The sequence below is a fragment of the Microtus oregoni genome, unplaced genomic scaffold (assembly GCF_018167655.1).
Source record: "Microtus oregoni isolate MIOR12 unplaced genomic scaffold, Mior012 000060F_ref0000265, whole genome shotgun sequence".
Classification (NCBI taxonomy): Eukaryota; Metazoa; Chordata; class Mammalia; order Rodentia; family Cricetidae; genus Microtus; species Microtus oregoni.
This window is the reverse complement of record NW_024543870.1, coordinates 7,229,303-7,245,000: the sequence shown is the minus strand read 5'-3', so window position 1 is coordinate 7,245,000 and position 15,698 is coordinate 7,229,303. Positions and strand designations below refer to the sequence as shown.

General features: G+C 43.7%; 1 protein-coding gene across 5 annotated transcripts in view; it reads right to left on the bottom strand.

Annotated features, from left to right (window-relative positions):
• Itprid2 (ITPR interacting domain containing 2) overlaps positions 1-15,698 on the bottom strand; it is a 36,868-nt gene that overhangs the window by 6,354 nt on the left and 14,816 nt on the right. For 4 of the 5 annotated variants that reach the window (XM_041639734.1, XM_041639736.1, XM_041639735.1 and 1 more), the window contains 8 exons: positions 15,160-15,232; positions 11,638-11,726; positions 8,914-10,092; positions 7,107-7,184; positions 6,900-7,027; positions 6,154-6,304; positions 4,933-4,998; positions 3,763-4,221 (listed from right to left, as the gene is read on the bottom strand). In XM_041639734.1, the coding sequence (XP_041495668.1) occupies positions 3,763-4,221; positions 4,933-4,998; positions 6,154-6,304; positions 6,900-7,027; positions 7,107-7,184; positions 8,914-10,092; positions 11,638-11,726; positions 15,160-15,232 (2,223 nt within the window). Of the gene's footprint in view, positions 1-3,758; positions 4,222-4,932; positions 4,999-6,153; positions 6,305-6,899; positions 7,028-7,106; positions 7,185-8,913; positions 10,093-11,637; positions 11,727-15,159; positions 15,233-15,698 lie in introns of all 5 variants that reach the window. The other variant, XM_041639738.1, reaches the window with a different exon arrangement.

Sequence of the window (15,698 nt, the reverse complement as noted above, 5' to 3'; positions counted from 1 at the left end):
CAATCTATGTTTATTCTTCAACATTCAATGTTGAATTTGCCTCTGTGAAGATGACACGTTCACATATCCAAGATATTGTCTTTTTATTCCCACATATATGTTCATTTTCTAAAATATATGTAAATAGCTTCAGCCCCAATCACACATACCATATCACAATGACTGGGGCAAATTCGAAGGCCGTACTGACTGTGTTTTTCCAACTGTGGCATGCAGACAATCTGAGCAAGGGAGTATCCTCAGTCTGACAAAAGTGTAAGTGTAGACTGTGTATTAAACCCTTGTCTGAAAGGGCTTTGTGTCCGCTTTCTCCTTCCACAGTGGGGCTCACTGTAGTAATGAGGTGCTCAAGACCTCACAGGGTGCCTCAATGGGAACAAAGGCCTGAGAGTCACCATTGTTTCCTGCAGGGACTGCAGGAAGAAGCTTCCTTGACTGCGCCTGCCAAGCCTGTTTAATCCTCACCTGCAGAACTCTTCTACCCAAGACAGAGCTTGCCATCCTGAATGGAGGCTTTGTTAGTGGGGCACAGGGACAAGTTTATAAGGAAGATAGAATTTAATTTTCTTGGTAGCAGACACAAGAAAGTAAGAACTTGAAATTTCGTACCATGGACATTTAAATTTAAAAGGTTACCAGTCAGAAATAAATGGAGTACGGACTACTCAGTATTTTAAATATTTTGTAAATAAACTTTTAACATAAAACTACCTAGCTGAGCTATGATAACAACAGGAATTTCTTTTGAATTTTAATGAGCAATGGCCAGTGTTATCTATGCATGTATGTTCTCAAAGTACTCCAGAGAGTTTGATTTGCTAAGTATATCAATATTGTTTGTGCCTTGTTTATATAGGGTAAGCCCTTCTTTGTAGCCAGCAAGGGGAAGTGTTCCTTCAAATGGTGCCATTCTGAGCTGAATGGCTTCTCCTAAAGGGTTTAGTAACACATTCTAAAGAGTTCATCAAACATTTGTCCAGCATGCCAATTTAAATGTTGACAAAGTATAACATCTTACATATTTAATGGGAGATTCCTATAAATGATTAAGTAATTCTCTAGGACCAAGGCGGCATAATGGAAACAAATGACTTCTCCTATGGTCTGTACTATTGGCCAAAGAACCAATGTTCTGGTCTAAAGGGAGCAGTCTCTTCCTAGGAAATGACCTGCAACATAGATCAGGCCAATGCACTTTTTAAAATGAGAGCTCAGGCATGCATTACCTGAGGAGCAACTATGCCAAACGAGCAAAAGGAAGTCATGTTTTCAGACCTTCCTGACCAAAGCAGGCTAAGAGGAACAAAAGTATCAGAATTTAGTAAAAGAAAAACAGAGTTAGCAAACGTGCCATGAGCAAATGCACACAGAGTACTTACTTAATCTAACTCGAGGACTGTCCTGTGCTTAACTCGCACCTAAGAACAGATTCCTCCACACAGGATACCTGACTATGGAGGCCTGACGTACACTTTGCTAAATGTTAGCCAACCATAATCAACATACGAAACTAGTGGCCACAGAAAGCAGCTTTCAGCTGAAGCCAGGAACTCAGAACACAAACGCAGACGACTTACCCATCTACCAAAAAGGTCAGCCCTGCGCACAGCCATTCCTACTCACACCTGGCCGTGCAGATTTGTCAGATCTCAGACCATCTTCCCACCCCACGACAGTAACCCACATGCACCGGCCCTCCCAAGCCCCAGTTCCACAAGCACAAGTCAAATGTTCCCAAGGTCCAAGGAACATTTTTACTGTTGTATGGTCTGCTTCCAGAGTGTGCAACTATGCATAAAGCCATGCTACTGTTTTGGTAGTTTTCTGTCTTTTGCCCTTTCTAGTGTCGCTGATGAAGTCTGGAATGTCGTCTTTCCAACCCTATTCTACCCAGACAAATCCTGTGGTTTTACTGCCCATTTCCACAGCACGTACAATTTCAGGATGACATCATCTGTGTGTTCACAGAACTCTGTTTACTTTAATGTACTTTTTAAGCTACTGATGTGCAATAAATGATAGCATCATATATGTAAGCATCAATCTTTGGCCCTAGGAGCTCAATGGCATTTGAGGGAAGATTCTATGCTACAAACTGATTCTAAAAGTACACTTACATTCACATTAGAAATAGTTTGAAAATAGGGAACCCTAGTTTCTCTGGCTTATTTTGGCTTATTTTGCTCCTAAATTGTTAGATAAATTCTTGGATAACTGAAAGATTAGCAAATCTGCATTCATGAGACAAGAAATGTTGTAAAATGTGTGTGTGTATTTTCATATGCTTTAAGATCACAAAATTCATAAAATAAAAAGGCATAAAAACCTGAAAACTTTTTAGGGATCACTATAAAAGTTTTCCATTTTCCTTAGTGTTTGTCTTCTTTAGCCCGCTGTAATTTACGTTACCGATTTTCTGGCTTACAGGTACTTTCTACTACCCTAGATACTTTGTAAACTGTTTTACCTTTTGAGTAGTCCTGGGCTGTGGAGGGGGGGGGTCATACTTGGAGCCACACACATGCCAAATGCTACCTTTGCTGGGGTCACACTTCAGCCTAAAACTTTTGCCACTAAGCTACAGATGAAACCATAAAGTGGCTTTTAAAATATATAATGTATTCTTCCTTTTAGCTAATGGCAAAAAATAAAAGGTGCTTATATCAGGAATTTTGGACTGGATGAAAGGAAAAGTACAACTGTTTGTACTCCCTCTTCGTGGTAATTCTTTGGAAAACAGAACAGAAAGTATCCCGGGGTATAACCTCCACAGAGACAGATTAAAAAGCCATCATGAAGCTTGTCCATAGTGCTTTTCTTCTTAAAGATACGCACCAGTTTATGTGAATGTAACTCAATAGTAAAACCAGTGCTGTAACTTAAGTCTCCAATCCCCGGAGGCTCCTGTGCAATGAGTCTCAGAGGTGTGCCTTCTCAGAGCCACCAGATTAATTCACATGTGGGCTCATAATTCCACAGGCTACAGGAAGTCAAAGAAACTTGCAAGGGGGGACCAGGTATAAAATAGCCAGGTCCTGGGGCACAGAACAGGCCGTGGGTGTTCTTTGTTTTCCTGGCTCCTAGAGTTCCCTTCTCCCCTCCCAGCTAACACAGGGCAAGCAGCCCTGCTGTGTCCTTCTGTCCTGCTGCAGCCTTCTCCACCTGCTCGGCTGCAGCACAGGCTATGAACACAGAACCACATGCTTCAGGGCTGAAATCTCTAAGCACAACAGAAACAAACCTTTTCTGTATCAGCTTGTTCTCCAGGGCATTTTGTCAGGGCAATAGAAAGGTCACAGCCATTCTATAAATTTTCTCAATTAACTTTTAACAGTATAACCTCCATAGAAGTCTGTGATTCCTTTCGGAACCCACAACTGTGGTTAACACTTTAGGAACCCACACTGATGTCATCCAGGGTAAACCCCTTTTTCATACCATGTTTCAATCTATGCACAAATCATACAATTTCTACACTTTTCCAACCATCAAAGGAAAGAGAACAAATTCTTCTCAATCATTAATCTCCAACTTATCTCATGCCAACTGGAATTTTATAAAATGACAGCTCTAATTCTGGAAGAGGCCTAATGGGCTTTCCCGCCTTCCAGCTTTATGAACAGCTTCTGCACTAGAGTGGGACCACCCTGCTAAAATCCACAGAAACAGGTGGGGAGTGGGAAAGCTCCTGCACCCATTGCAGTCAGCCTTCTACCAGGACACGCACGCACAATGACCGAAGCCCGCCCAGACTCGACCCACCTCCCGTATGACTTGCTGCAACTCATCCTGCTCCACGTTCCGATGCATTTCCTCAGCAGCTGGCAGCAGCTCTTCCTGCTCTTCCTCCAGGTGAGATGTAAGTCCCACAACCTGTGAGGCTTCCTCAGCTGCTCCAGCTTCCTCAGAACTCTCCAGCTCTGGAGGTGTCTGCACAGAGCCTGTTCTGGAGGGGGCTGTTGGCGTCAGGGCCACAGAGGCTCGGAAGATCTTCTTTCTCGCCACCAAGCGGGCTCGGGGTTTGCTTCCCGAGTTGCCAGAAGGCCCTCTGGATCTTCTGGTGTTGTGGGAGGGGCTGGAGCAGACGGAAGAGGACTCTGATGTGGCCTGAGAGAAAACGGACTCTGAGCTCTCTCCAGGAGGGATTTCAAACCCCATCTCTCCAAGTCCCAGGCCCAGCTCCGACTTCAGGTACGACTGCTCCCGTATCAGTTCTGTGACCTGTGGGCCAAAACACGGCTCTTCACTCACAAGACGAAGACTGGTAATTAAGAAGGCTAAATTCCCAGCTATGCCAGCTGTCCCAAACTGCAAGGGTTTGTAAAGGCATAGTTCTATTTCACTATCTGACTAACTGGCCAATTTCATTTTCAAAAACCAATTTAAATTCACAGTAACCTCAAGTCGTAACTCGGGAATGTAAGAAACACAGTGAATTGTACTAGTTAACACACAGATGTCTGAATTATTTCATGGAGGAGTAAACTAATGAAAAATAAAACAGCTGCTCAGAAGGCTTTGACAGTGAGTCTGCAATGTAATGAGGATCACATAAGTCTTCTTACAGATTCTGTGAGGACCTTCATCTACAGGAAAGGATCCTTGGAGGGTAAACAAAGTGTTTCTACAGTGCATACTTCCTTCATGGTATGGGACAAATCACTATCCCAATGAAGCTGGCTTTCTAGGGGCCCAACATGGCACTAGATTTCTAAGTGGCAAACCCACTTTCAGTAAATTTAACTTCCTGACCTCTGTATTTAAAACCAGCATGCCTTGTATGGGAACAGGGCAAACTGCACGCTCACGAGATGCCCCGGTGCCTGGGGAGGACAGAGACTTACTGGCTCACGGGATGCCCCGGTGCCTGGGGAGAACAGAGACTTACTGGCTCACGGGATGCCCCGGTGCCTGGGGAGGACAGAGACTTACTGGCTCCATGACGTTCAGTGGAGACGGGCAGGACAAGTTGTCAGCACTCCTACTGCCACACATCCCCTGAGAAGTAAGGACAACACACGCACTTACACACGGACAGTTTCTCACGTGGCAAATATGTCATAGGAACACACGCACTTACACACGGACAGTTTCTCACGTGGCAAATATGTCACAGGAACATCACTTTATGTCCCAAGCACTGCAGTCAATCAACTGCCATGAGTTCCATCAGATGTATCACTGTGACAGCTACACAGACATCTGCTGCTCTGCTCCCAACACTTCTCAGAACGATGGTTCAAAACCACGGAAGCATGCATCCGTAATGATTTGGAATATTGTTTTATCTATGAGTAAATACAGCTTCCTTTGCATATTTCTAAACATGCATCCATTTTAACAAAATCAAACATGAAAAAGTAGGATAAAATTTAAAATTTCAAACGAACATATTTTATAACTGGAGAGATAGTGGCAACAATCAGAACATAATGGTGAAGCTCAGATTCCATGGGATAGCACGTTAGAAGTGCTGGGGAATGACAGAACATGAGGACAGACAGTGTCCCTTTCTTTATTCCTGTATACACGGATCACATCATGACATCGCACTTGGTTCCTTAAGGAGACGGGAAAGGCACGGGGGGGGGGGAGGGGGGGTACTGCCAGGGGATAGGACATGTATTTGGCCTAGGGGAGCCCTCAGATTCAATCTTCAGCATCAGAACAAAAACATAAAGCAAAAACCCACAAGGAATGGAAAGGAACTACACTGAAACTGAAACAAAGAAAAAATTCAAAGGCATAGGCCGTTTACTTAAACAAGGAGGCCGGTGAAAAGGAGTAATATACTATGTTCTTTGGAGATACAAGCAGGGATAAGAACTTAAAGTAGTTATATTTTAATTCGTTAAAATTTTTCCTTCAAAAACAGAACTTTTATGTTGATCTTTGCTTTTTCTTTTACTGAAAATTATCATTAAAATTTTCAATGTATTTCTAATTATACTAATTATGAAACTTATCATACTTTGTACATAAAACTAATGTGTATAATATGAAGGTAATTAAGGCAAAATTAAATCTTCAGTAAGTAGGATGAAAATTACTTGAACATCATGCATGGTTCAAAAGCCATTAAAGCCAATGGTTAAACAAATCCCCGCACATTATTAACAACCCTACTTGGGACTCTGGACCCCCACAGCATACCGGAAGCACAGAGGATCTGAAAGGGGAAGGCACCCGGACTGCACGGAGCTGCTCATCCAGGCCCAGCAGCCGCTCCTCCAGTTGCATCTCCAGTTCCTGCAGCTCCATTCGGACAGAGTTCCTCAAGCCCTGCAGCTGATCCACTTCATACCTGCAGATTGTGAGAAGCAGAACTTTAGAAAAAAGTAGGGGAGTGATTTCCAGTAGTGACTAGAAACACTAGACACTTGAATACTGTGAACTAATGAACGTTTACAAAAGATTGCAGTTCCATCAACTTGGACAGAAGCAACCCTGCGGTAATGAATAGGTCTTTTTTAAAAAATAATTTTTTATTTTTATTTCATGTGAATTTGTGTCTTGTCTGCATGTATGTCTGTATGTCACATGTGAAGGTATTAGATCCCTTGAAATTGGAGTTACAGGCAGTTATGAGCTGCCATGTGGGTGCTGGGAATTGAACTAGGATCCCCTGGAAGAGCAGCCACTGCTATTAACTGCTGAGTCATCTCTCCAGCCCATGACTAGGCCTTTGATCCCTTGCACTGTCACCTCTGTAAAGCAGACTACTGAGAGTCTTGTTTGGTACACTGGGGGTGCAGGTATAACTTCAGTAAACTCCCTGTGCCTATCTCTTACCTACACTGCTTCACCAAAGACAGAGTTCACAGAGTGTGAACCAAGCGATGCTGAAAGCCCACTCTCTAAAGACAAGGCTCTGCCTTCAGTAACGAATGAAGCTTTACCTGTCCTCCTCTGTCATATGAGGGTACACCATGGTTTGCTGCCGCAGCATGGCCAACTCCAAGTCCATCATCTGCGTTCTGAACAGATTCAGGCTCCGTCTCACGACTTGGAGCTCCTGAAAGGTATTCTGAAATGCAACCGACTATGATTACACCTCTAAGGAACACTAACTATCCTGCAATGGAAAGGGTTAGGAGGGAACTTACTTCATAAAGAGGTAGAACAGACGACTTCTGAGTACTGTATGGGGCAGCAGCAAGATCAGGTCCTCTCATCAGGGGGTACTTCAAACAATGAAACAGGATGAAAAGTCAGGTCCAAGTGGCTACCGCCAAGTTCTCTAGGATGCTAAGGCTATTGTTAGACATGCATTATCATTTCTCTTTACGCTAAACCAAACCCAGCAATGTCTATAATCAGCAACGAAAGAAATTACTCTCTAATGCTACCTATTATTCTTAAATATTTCAGGTCCAAATTACTCTGTTTAGGAAACAAAAGTGGTGTGTGTGTGTGTGTGTGTGTGTTCACAGAACTCCCTTCTTGCCCTAAAAAAATTAAGTAGAAAGCCAAGTAAGACTTGGGGGTCTGGAAGCAAATGCAATAGCAGACTGCATCACAGTTGTGTGTCTGGAGAGAACAGCCAGCAGCCATCACACAGACTCTCAGTGGGACGTATTCTATTGTTATAGGCAGAGAAGACAGAAAGTTGCCTTGCCCCATCTCACAATGTAAGGAAGAAAAAAAGAGAAAGTTAAAAAAGGATAGTGTAAATGTGTACATGTGAGTGTGTCTGAGATGAGCATGTGTGTGAGTGAGTGTGTTAGTGTATGTGAATATGTTTGCAATGTGAGTGTGTGTGGCTGTATCACTGTGTGCAGATGCTCAGTATGAATGTGCTTGTGAGTGTGTGAGTATGTGGTAGGAGGCTATGACGTGAAAAAGAGCAAAAATCCAGTGGGCTGAGCTGAACTTCAGACACCACTGAAGCTTTGCAATCCAAGCAAAGAGCGGCAAGGCCAGAACTCTGCAGTGGGAAAACGGCAACAACAAGATCACCTGACCCACCCAACCAAGTGACAAGTGCAGATAACCCAAGTCAAGGACACAGAGAACCCTGCAGGCCCTGCTGCTCAGTATCACCCAAGCCAAGAGGGTGAGATGGGGAGTGGGACGATTGCTCGGCTACACTCATGGCCACAGCCCACAGGTGAAGTTGCTGGCCTGGGAAGGCACAGAGAGAGGGGACTCTGAGAAGTCTCAGCCTCACAGAAGAACAGTGAACATGTACAACAGCGCAGCCACAGCCAGAACTGTTCCACGGGGAAGGAGAAGTAGGTATGTCTGGTCGGACTGCAGACCGTTCGGGACAGTTGTGGGGGACAAGGGTAGTATCTAACAGGTCTATTCTATTGTTCTTTGAAGAGCTGCAACTCTGATTTTCACCGAAGCGGCTTCCCGTCCACTCTTTCATGGTAAGAGACGGCATGCACTGGGCATTCACACTTTACCTGATTCTCTTCGGAGCAGTTCCAGTTTTGAGCCCATGGAAACAGACTAATTCTGTGCCAGGAGGCAGCATCAGAGGTCAGCAGATGAAGAGGAAAGCCTAGTCACACAGCTACAAGAACCAGGAGAACATCGCGCCAGTGGAGCCAATGAGAAGACTTTGAAAGTTAGGGGATCACACATCCAAATGGCAGAGAGAAGGAGGAAAGGCTGGGGATGCTCTTGACAGGACAGCCTGAGGTTGCGGAAAAAGAGAATGAAGGAGAGGCTAAAGGCAAACACACGCAACAGTCCCTCTCTCAAAGAGGAGGCTGTCAGCACAGAAATGAACTGTTTGGGATTAGTTACAGCTTCCCACAACACAGGGGTTCTGTCTAGAGAGCAGGTACAGATGAGTTCAGGCAAGTAGGAAGACAGGCTGAGGTGGTTTGTCCGCTCAGTTCTCACTTCCCGGTGACTTAAGAAGAATGTGGAACAGTAAAGTATGAAGCTCTCTTTTCTCACCTGTGAAAGGTTCTGTAGTGAGTTTCTGATATCATGCAACACTCTCCGCAACTGCATCTCTATGGCGGAAGGAGGATTCACGGGGCACGCCCTGTACAGGTGGGCAGCATGTCTATGTGAATAGGGACACCCGAAAGGAGAAGAGAAGCTACTACACGAGGTGCCTGATATGTTGGGGACACTGTGGGCACTCAGAGTTCTCATGTGTTCACACAGGGGCCTGTCCTGCCACTCATGGGCAGAGTGAAGGGAGCAGGTGGACTGGGATATTGGAGCAAACTGTGGACAAGGGGGAAGCCGTCCATGGGGGCATTCCTCCGGCCGTGTTGCCTCACTCTGAGGGGCTTCTTCTATCTTCACAGAGGACGGGGGGATGAAGATGGTGGATTTAACCACAGATTGACCGTCATGCTCAGTCACTTGCTTTTCCAATTCTTGTTCCTCCTCAGGTGTGTACTTGTAGGTGAAGGAAGGCGGGCTGCACCTGGTCTCTTTTCCTGGAGATAATCGCACATTGACAGAAGACACAACCCTTACTGGGCTCAGTAAGGTGGTCGGCAAAGACTGAGACCTTCTTAGGGGATAGCCAGCTTTTGCAAGCAAGTACCTTTGTTTCAACAGATCCTTTGACTTTATTAGGCTCCGCCCTACTCTTTGAGCAGACGGATTGCACACCTTCATCTGAGCTCTCTGCAAGGCAGTATTCACTCTCTCCACAGAGGAGGGAAACCCAGTTTTCTTTTCAGAGCTCACAGCGCTGCACTGGGCTTCGATGGAAGCCAAGGACTTGAGAATGTGGTGTGTGGTATACTGGGGGAATTCACAGCCACCGCCCCTCTCCACATCGCTGTTTTCACTCCCTTCCCTCGGGAGCTCTCCAACCTCTTCCACGGCAGCATTCTCGGGGTCACCTGGATCCCTCGGGGACTCTTTGCTCCCAGTGTTCTCTGCAGTCTCACACTGAGGGGAATCCTGGCTGTCTGCATTCCTGCTGTCAGCAACTACGGCCACCTTCGCTTTTCCTTTCTCAACAGGGGCACGAGACTCCTCTTCTGACTCGTTAAAATAAGGCTGGTCTTGTACTGTAGGCGTCACGTGGTCCTCCCCAAGTGAGGTGACAGTGGTCTCGCTGTCACAGCTGTCAGCACTACTCCCCATGGCTTGCAGGGATTCGTGAACCTGAAATGGAGACCATTTGGGAGGATGGGAATAAAATCAGAGCCACCACAGACAGAAGACTGCAGATGAGATATGTCTGCTATCGTGCTCGGGTTGGTTTTCACCACCTCCCTCACCACTTACTCATGGAGATTGTTTAAGGTCTATTTTTCTTCAATTTCTCTTCCAACACATGACACTGACTCACAGAAATGGACAAAAATGTCTTCATGTTCTCTTCTAGTACCTATAATTTCCCTAGCTCTCACCACTTCTCTTCATTCTGAAAGGAATCACGTTCTTTTCCCACATCTAACCATGTTGTACTTGTGACCACGTGGCTCCAGACCAGGTGGTCCATCCACAGATTCCAGTGGATCAAACCCTTCTTACGGTCTTCAGCTCCTTCCCTAAACTGGACAGCTTCCCTCCCATTCTAAGACATAGAAAATTCTCCAAGGAAGCAGTCGCCCTTACTTGAAAACCTAGTCAAGGGTCTTATCTTTCCTTCCTCATCACTGACATATCATGCAGGCTGTCTTTCCCTGGTTTATTTCATCATAACCATATGCCCTCTTCCCACTGCCCAATTCTTTTGCAGTCCATTGTTCTTTATTTAAATGTATTTAATATACATAACCTGCCAACTATCATATCTTAGCCTATTTTATCTTAAGTATGCTCACACCACTCATACTAACTTACAGGTGAGCAAAATTATCTAAATCAGTCTTGAAAACACACTGAGTCTAACCAGTCTTACCCATATGTACAGGGCCAGGGCCACCCACTGGAACATAGACAATCTAATAGTGGCCGGCCAGAACTCCAAAGAAAAATGACCCCTCCCCTACCTGTTATCAGCTGCCAATGACTCAGGTCAGGGTAGATCACTGGGATCTCCTCCTCCTGCCTCTCCCTGGGTCTTTTTGGGTGTGCTGCCTGTTATCAGCTGCCAATAACTCAGGTCAGGGTAGATCACTGGGATCTCCTCCTCCTGCCTCTCCCCGGGTCTTCTTGGGTGTGCTGCCTGTTTACCCCTCAAATGTCATGTTCCTAGAAAGCTCTTTATTCTTTTTTTTTCCTTATCTTAATTTTCAAATTTTATTAAAGACACTTTGAACACCTTCATGAGCATTCTATGACTACACATACCAACTGACCCACAGCTCCTCAAAGATAAAGAAGCACCTGCTTCCTGGGTCACCTAACACAGTCTAACTTTTCACAGTAGTCCACAAAACTAGCAGAAATACGAGTTTTCAAATAAACAAGTTATTATAAAATGTTGGCATATATAAATGTAAACAAATAAAAAAAATCAGGCCAAGTACTTTAAAGACCAAAGTAATTTAGTCACTAATAATACAAAATTAAGATATTTTTTTAATACTCAGAGATCATGAATGAGTAAAACCTGAGATTTACAGTCAAATACTTAGCCAAGATCTATACTCCAGACATTTTATTTCTATTTCCACTTGGTGGACCACCCTGTGGTAAGACATGGACAGATCGCCGGAAGCTGAAGATGTGTGAGAGCGCCTACTCCAACAGAAACAGTACCTGAAGATGATTGAGCGAGAGGCAGTCCGCGGAGTCCTCAGCGAAGCCGCTGCTGTCCGAGTGCTGACTTGCAGTTCTCAGCAGGTGATCTGTCAGCAGAAACACACTGGTAAACAAAACTACATAGGCCTGTACAGCAGCAACACGTTCATAGATGCGAGCCCCAGTAGAGCAGCCCAGATTACCTATGAAAAATCATGGCTTCAATGCATGGCAAGTAAATCAAGTTCAAGTAAAAGCTGGGTCCGGTCTTCTATCAAAAACCCACAGTATTCACTTGCCCATTAGGCTTCAATGGTGATGCAGTGAAGTAAAATTAGAACATTATATGTAGAATGCATTTAAAAAGTTTTATATCTTCTGAGTATGAAAGAATGAAATTAAGGGCAATAAACCAAATCATTTGAAATGTGAGGGTATTTAAATATCTCTAGTATTTGTAATGATACAAGTATTTGTATTAGGAAATAATTCTTTCATAAGAATTATACCAAAGTCAAAGATTCAAATAATATATAACATTGCTAATATTGTAAAAACATGTTTATTGTTACATCACAAGACTCTAATTTCTACATATATAAATATGTATATATGCTTTTAAGAAAGATGCTAAGTACAGCAAGCAAGACGACACTTGTTGCACACGAGAGCTACCATAGAAGGGATGTTATAGCTAGTTCATTTGCAAGGATCCGAGAGACAGGAGAGTCTTGCAGAGCTTCAGAAACAATAGCCAAATACAGTATTTACCAAATAATCTGAACCAGATAATATTACTAAATAAAATTCAAAGTTAAAGTTCACTTGGCTTTAAAAACATCCCACTGGAGTTTTGGGGTTCATGAAATGTGACTTTGATCCTATTAAAAACAGAGTAATTCTACAACAGTAGTTATAATATTAATAAAGCTCTATAATGAGTTATGGTAGTATTCCATATCCTTAACAAACCTAGAAATGCTGGAATAATTACCACACTCAATTGTAACAAACCCTTACCACCAGTTCTAATGGGAATTAATTTATTCAAAAATGAACTAACAGTAAATTAACAAGCAACATCAGAGCTCTTGTCAGTGTGCTGGTGGTTCCATGTCCTTGCTATGCTTTGCTTTCTAACTATGAGCCCATGAAACCAGGGGAACTTTATTCTTAATGTTCTGGTATGCAGAACAAGGCAATGCTTGCTTAATGCCTCAGTCCTAACTCTCCACACAATTGAGCAGTCATATAAATGATCTAGAAGCTAAAGTGCCTATTTGGTTGGGAAAAGGGAACTTTGGTGGAGTACAGAGGCCAGAAAGACCTGTTGGATGTGCAGCAGAATAAGGTCTGAGCCGGTTGCCCTCAAAGCTGAGTACCGTGTGATTCCCACAGAGTGAATGGCAATGGAGACTATGCAGGCTTCAGAGTGGGCATGAGCAAGTGAGCAGAACAAAGAGTAAGTTCTTCAGTGACTCCTCTCCTCTGCAGATTGGGCTCATAGCCCTCCATTGCCCGGGATTACTTGAGATGGCAGGAAAATATTCCCTTAGCTGCAAAGCACACAGGACTGCTGTACTCATCTACAAGCCTAGAGAGACTGAGCTGCAGAGAAAGGCCTTGCCTACAAGCAGCATTCTAAAAGTCTGAATATCCCAACTGACGGTCTTTAGGCAGACATTTCTGTTCCATATAAAGCATAGTTCTCTTCAGCTGAAGAGATGGCTCAGCAGTAAAGAACATTTGGTTTTGCAGAGGACCTGGGTTCGATTCCCAGCATCCATAGTTATCTGTGGTTCATAAATAACTACAACTCCAGTTCTAGGGGATACAACACCTTCTTCTCGCCTCCATGGACACCAAGTACACAGACATACATAAAAGGAAAATAGGCATAAAATAATCCTTATAAAATGAAACCACAGTTCTTCATTAGAGATATTTAGAGCTAAGGATTAATTCTCAGTTCTGAGACATTGAATATTATCCAAATTTAAAAGTTATGAGAAGTATTTAAGTGTGAAAACATAAAACAAAACATGGAAACCATCCGCTCAGCATCAAAGAAACTAAATACAATCAGCATATTCCTTCTAGATGTTTAAGAAAAGTCTGTTACGTCTTCTATCACAAGACCAGTGCTGGACTTCTAGGAATGTGAAGCCACACGATGAACACGAGGCTGGGACACTCCGAGCCACTGAGCCTTTCTAAGGTGCAGGAGGTCGGGAACTTCAGCTTGTGAAGTCCTACTAGTGAAGCCGTGCACCATGTCTATTCCAGCTCTGGAGTAAGTGGCCTGCTCTGATTCTAACTCTGAAATTAGGATCAGCCAACGACATACCACATTACCAGAATTCCTTCCCAAATGGAGAAGACGTAGCTGTTTCCTCACCCCCTTTCTTGTGAATGCACACACAAAGCACTATTACTGCTAGTTTATAAAAGATTTATTCACAAATATGTTACTAGATTGCTTACGCTGTAACGAACAAGAATGAAGACTGTGAGAGGAAGAAACTCGGCTGTGACCATAAATTGAGTACGTCTTCCCCACCCCTTGGCTCCCTAAGACAACTTAATGCGATTTCACTCTGTTGTCATCCTCCTTTGCCTGCCCACCCTGGGCAAAGACTGAAGCATCACTTCAGACCTCAGGTGCAGATATATTTATTTATGGACTTAAGAAGGAAGGAAAAGTCAGTGAGGAAGTTCATTTTGTGCCTGCAGTCCAGAGGGCCCTATTCTTTAATGCCACACTGCAAAGGAAGAGAAGTCGCACGCAAACTGTCCCTCAGGAGGAATTTCAGAGATCAGGAGGGCAAACATATAATTTTCTATTCTAGGAACATACATATACATTTTTGTTAAAAACAAAAAACCACGGTGGTTTGGTATGTGTAAAGTTTCAAAAATAAACAGTCCTACCTGCAGTGGCCATTGAACTCCTTCCTCTTTCCCTAAATACCAAAAGCTCTGTGACTCTAAAGCCAGACCACGTTTTCTAGTTCAAGTCAGAAGTGTGGGGATGGATCCAAAGTTCTCCAGTCAATAATTAATGATTGAAGAGGAAAGTGCACCTGTGGCCACTCACCTTTGAGCGATTCTTTGGATTTATCTAACTTGGTTTAACAATTGCGAGCAAGTTTTTGCCAGTTACACTGCATGTATTATACTTACAAGATGTGTTTGCATAAGGAAAACCCAGCCAGAGAACATAAGAGTTTCCAGTCCGGCCAATGTAAAAGCAGTCTTGATCTGTTTCAGCACATCTGCAGATCTGAGTACTATTTGGAGCACCCAGACATGTTTAATGAGGTCATTACAGGATAGACAATCTAATATTAGTTTATAAGTATAAATGTCTCCCCCGCAAAAAAATCCCACAGTAAGTATATGATAAAATGATAACACACACCCCCTGTATCCTAATCTTTGCACACTTACTGCTCCTACAGCACTGATGGAGAAACCCCTTTCCTTCCCAACCCACAACACAGAGTAGCGATGGGAACTCGTGAGCAGCGGTCCGCTTACCTCTCTTTGACTTGGCAAGACCTAGCTGGCAAGTGGCTGGCACGTGAGGTGCCTCTTCCTCTGTGCTCTGAACCTAAAAGAGAATCTTATCTAGTTAAGAAAATCTATGGCAAGAACAGTATCTCTTGATTGTAATTCATCAGACAAATCAGTCTAACCAAAGCGTACCAAACATCATATAGACATTCTATCTCAAAATTGTCTGTATGTCCCACAGCCATGTCTTGGGACATGCAGCACCCCGCCGAGGTAGCTGGGAGAAAAATAGCATACAAAGTAACGGCACAGAAGACATGTAAGAAGCACTGCCATGCCGGGAAGCTGTGCAAATGTTAAACTTTGAAGTAGTTTTAAAGGGAAAACGCTAATCTATGTATCATAAGAAGCGACGACTGAGCCATATTTCATACACAGATTAGCATTTTTCCTCAGACTGAAACTAAAGTTTTACATTTGGGCAACTTCCTGGAATGGGTCACCTTTCAGCAGTGACACCTTTTCAGAAATGACGCCATTACACATGACGTTTTCCTACAGCT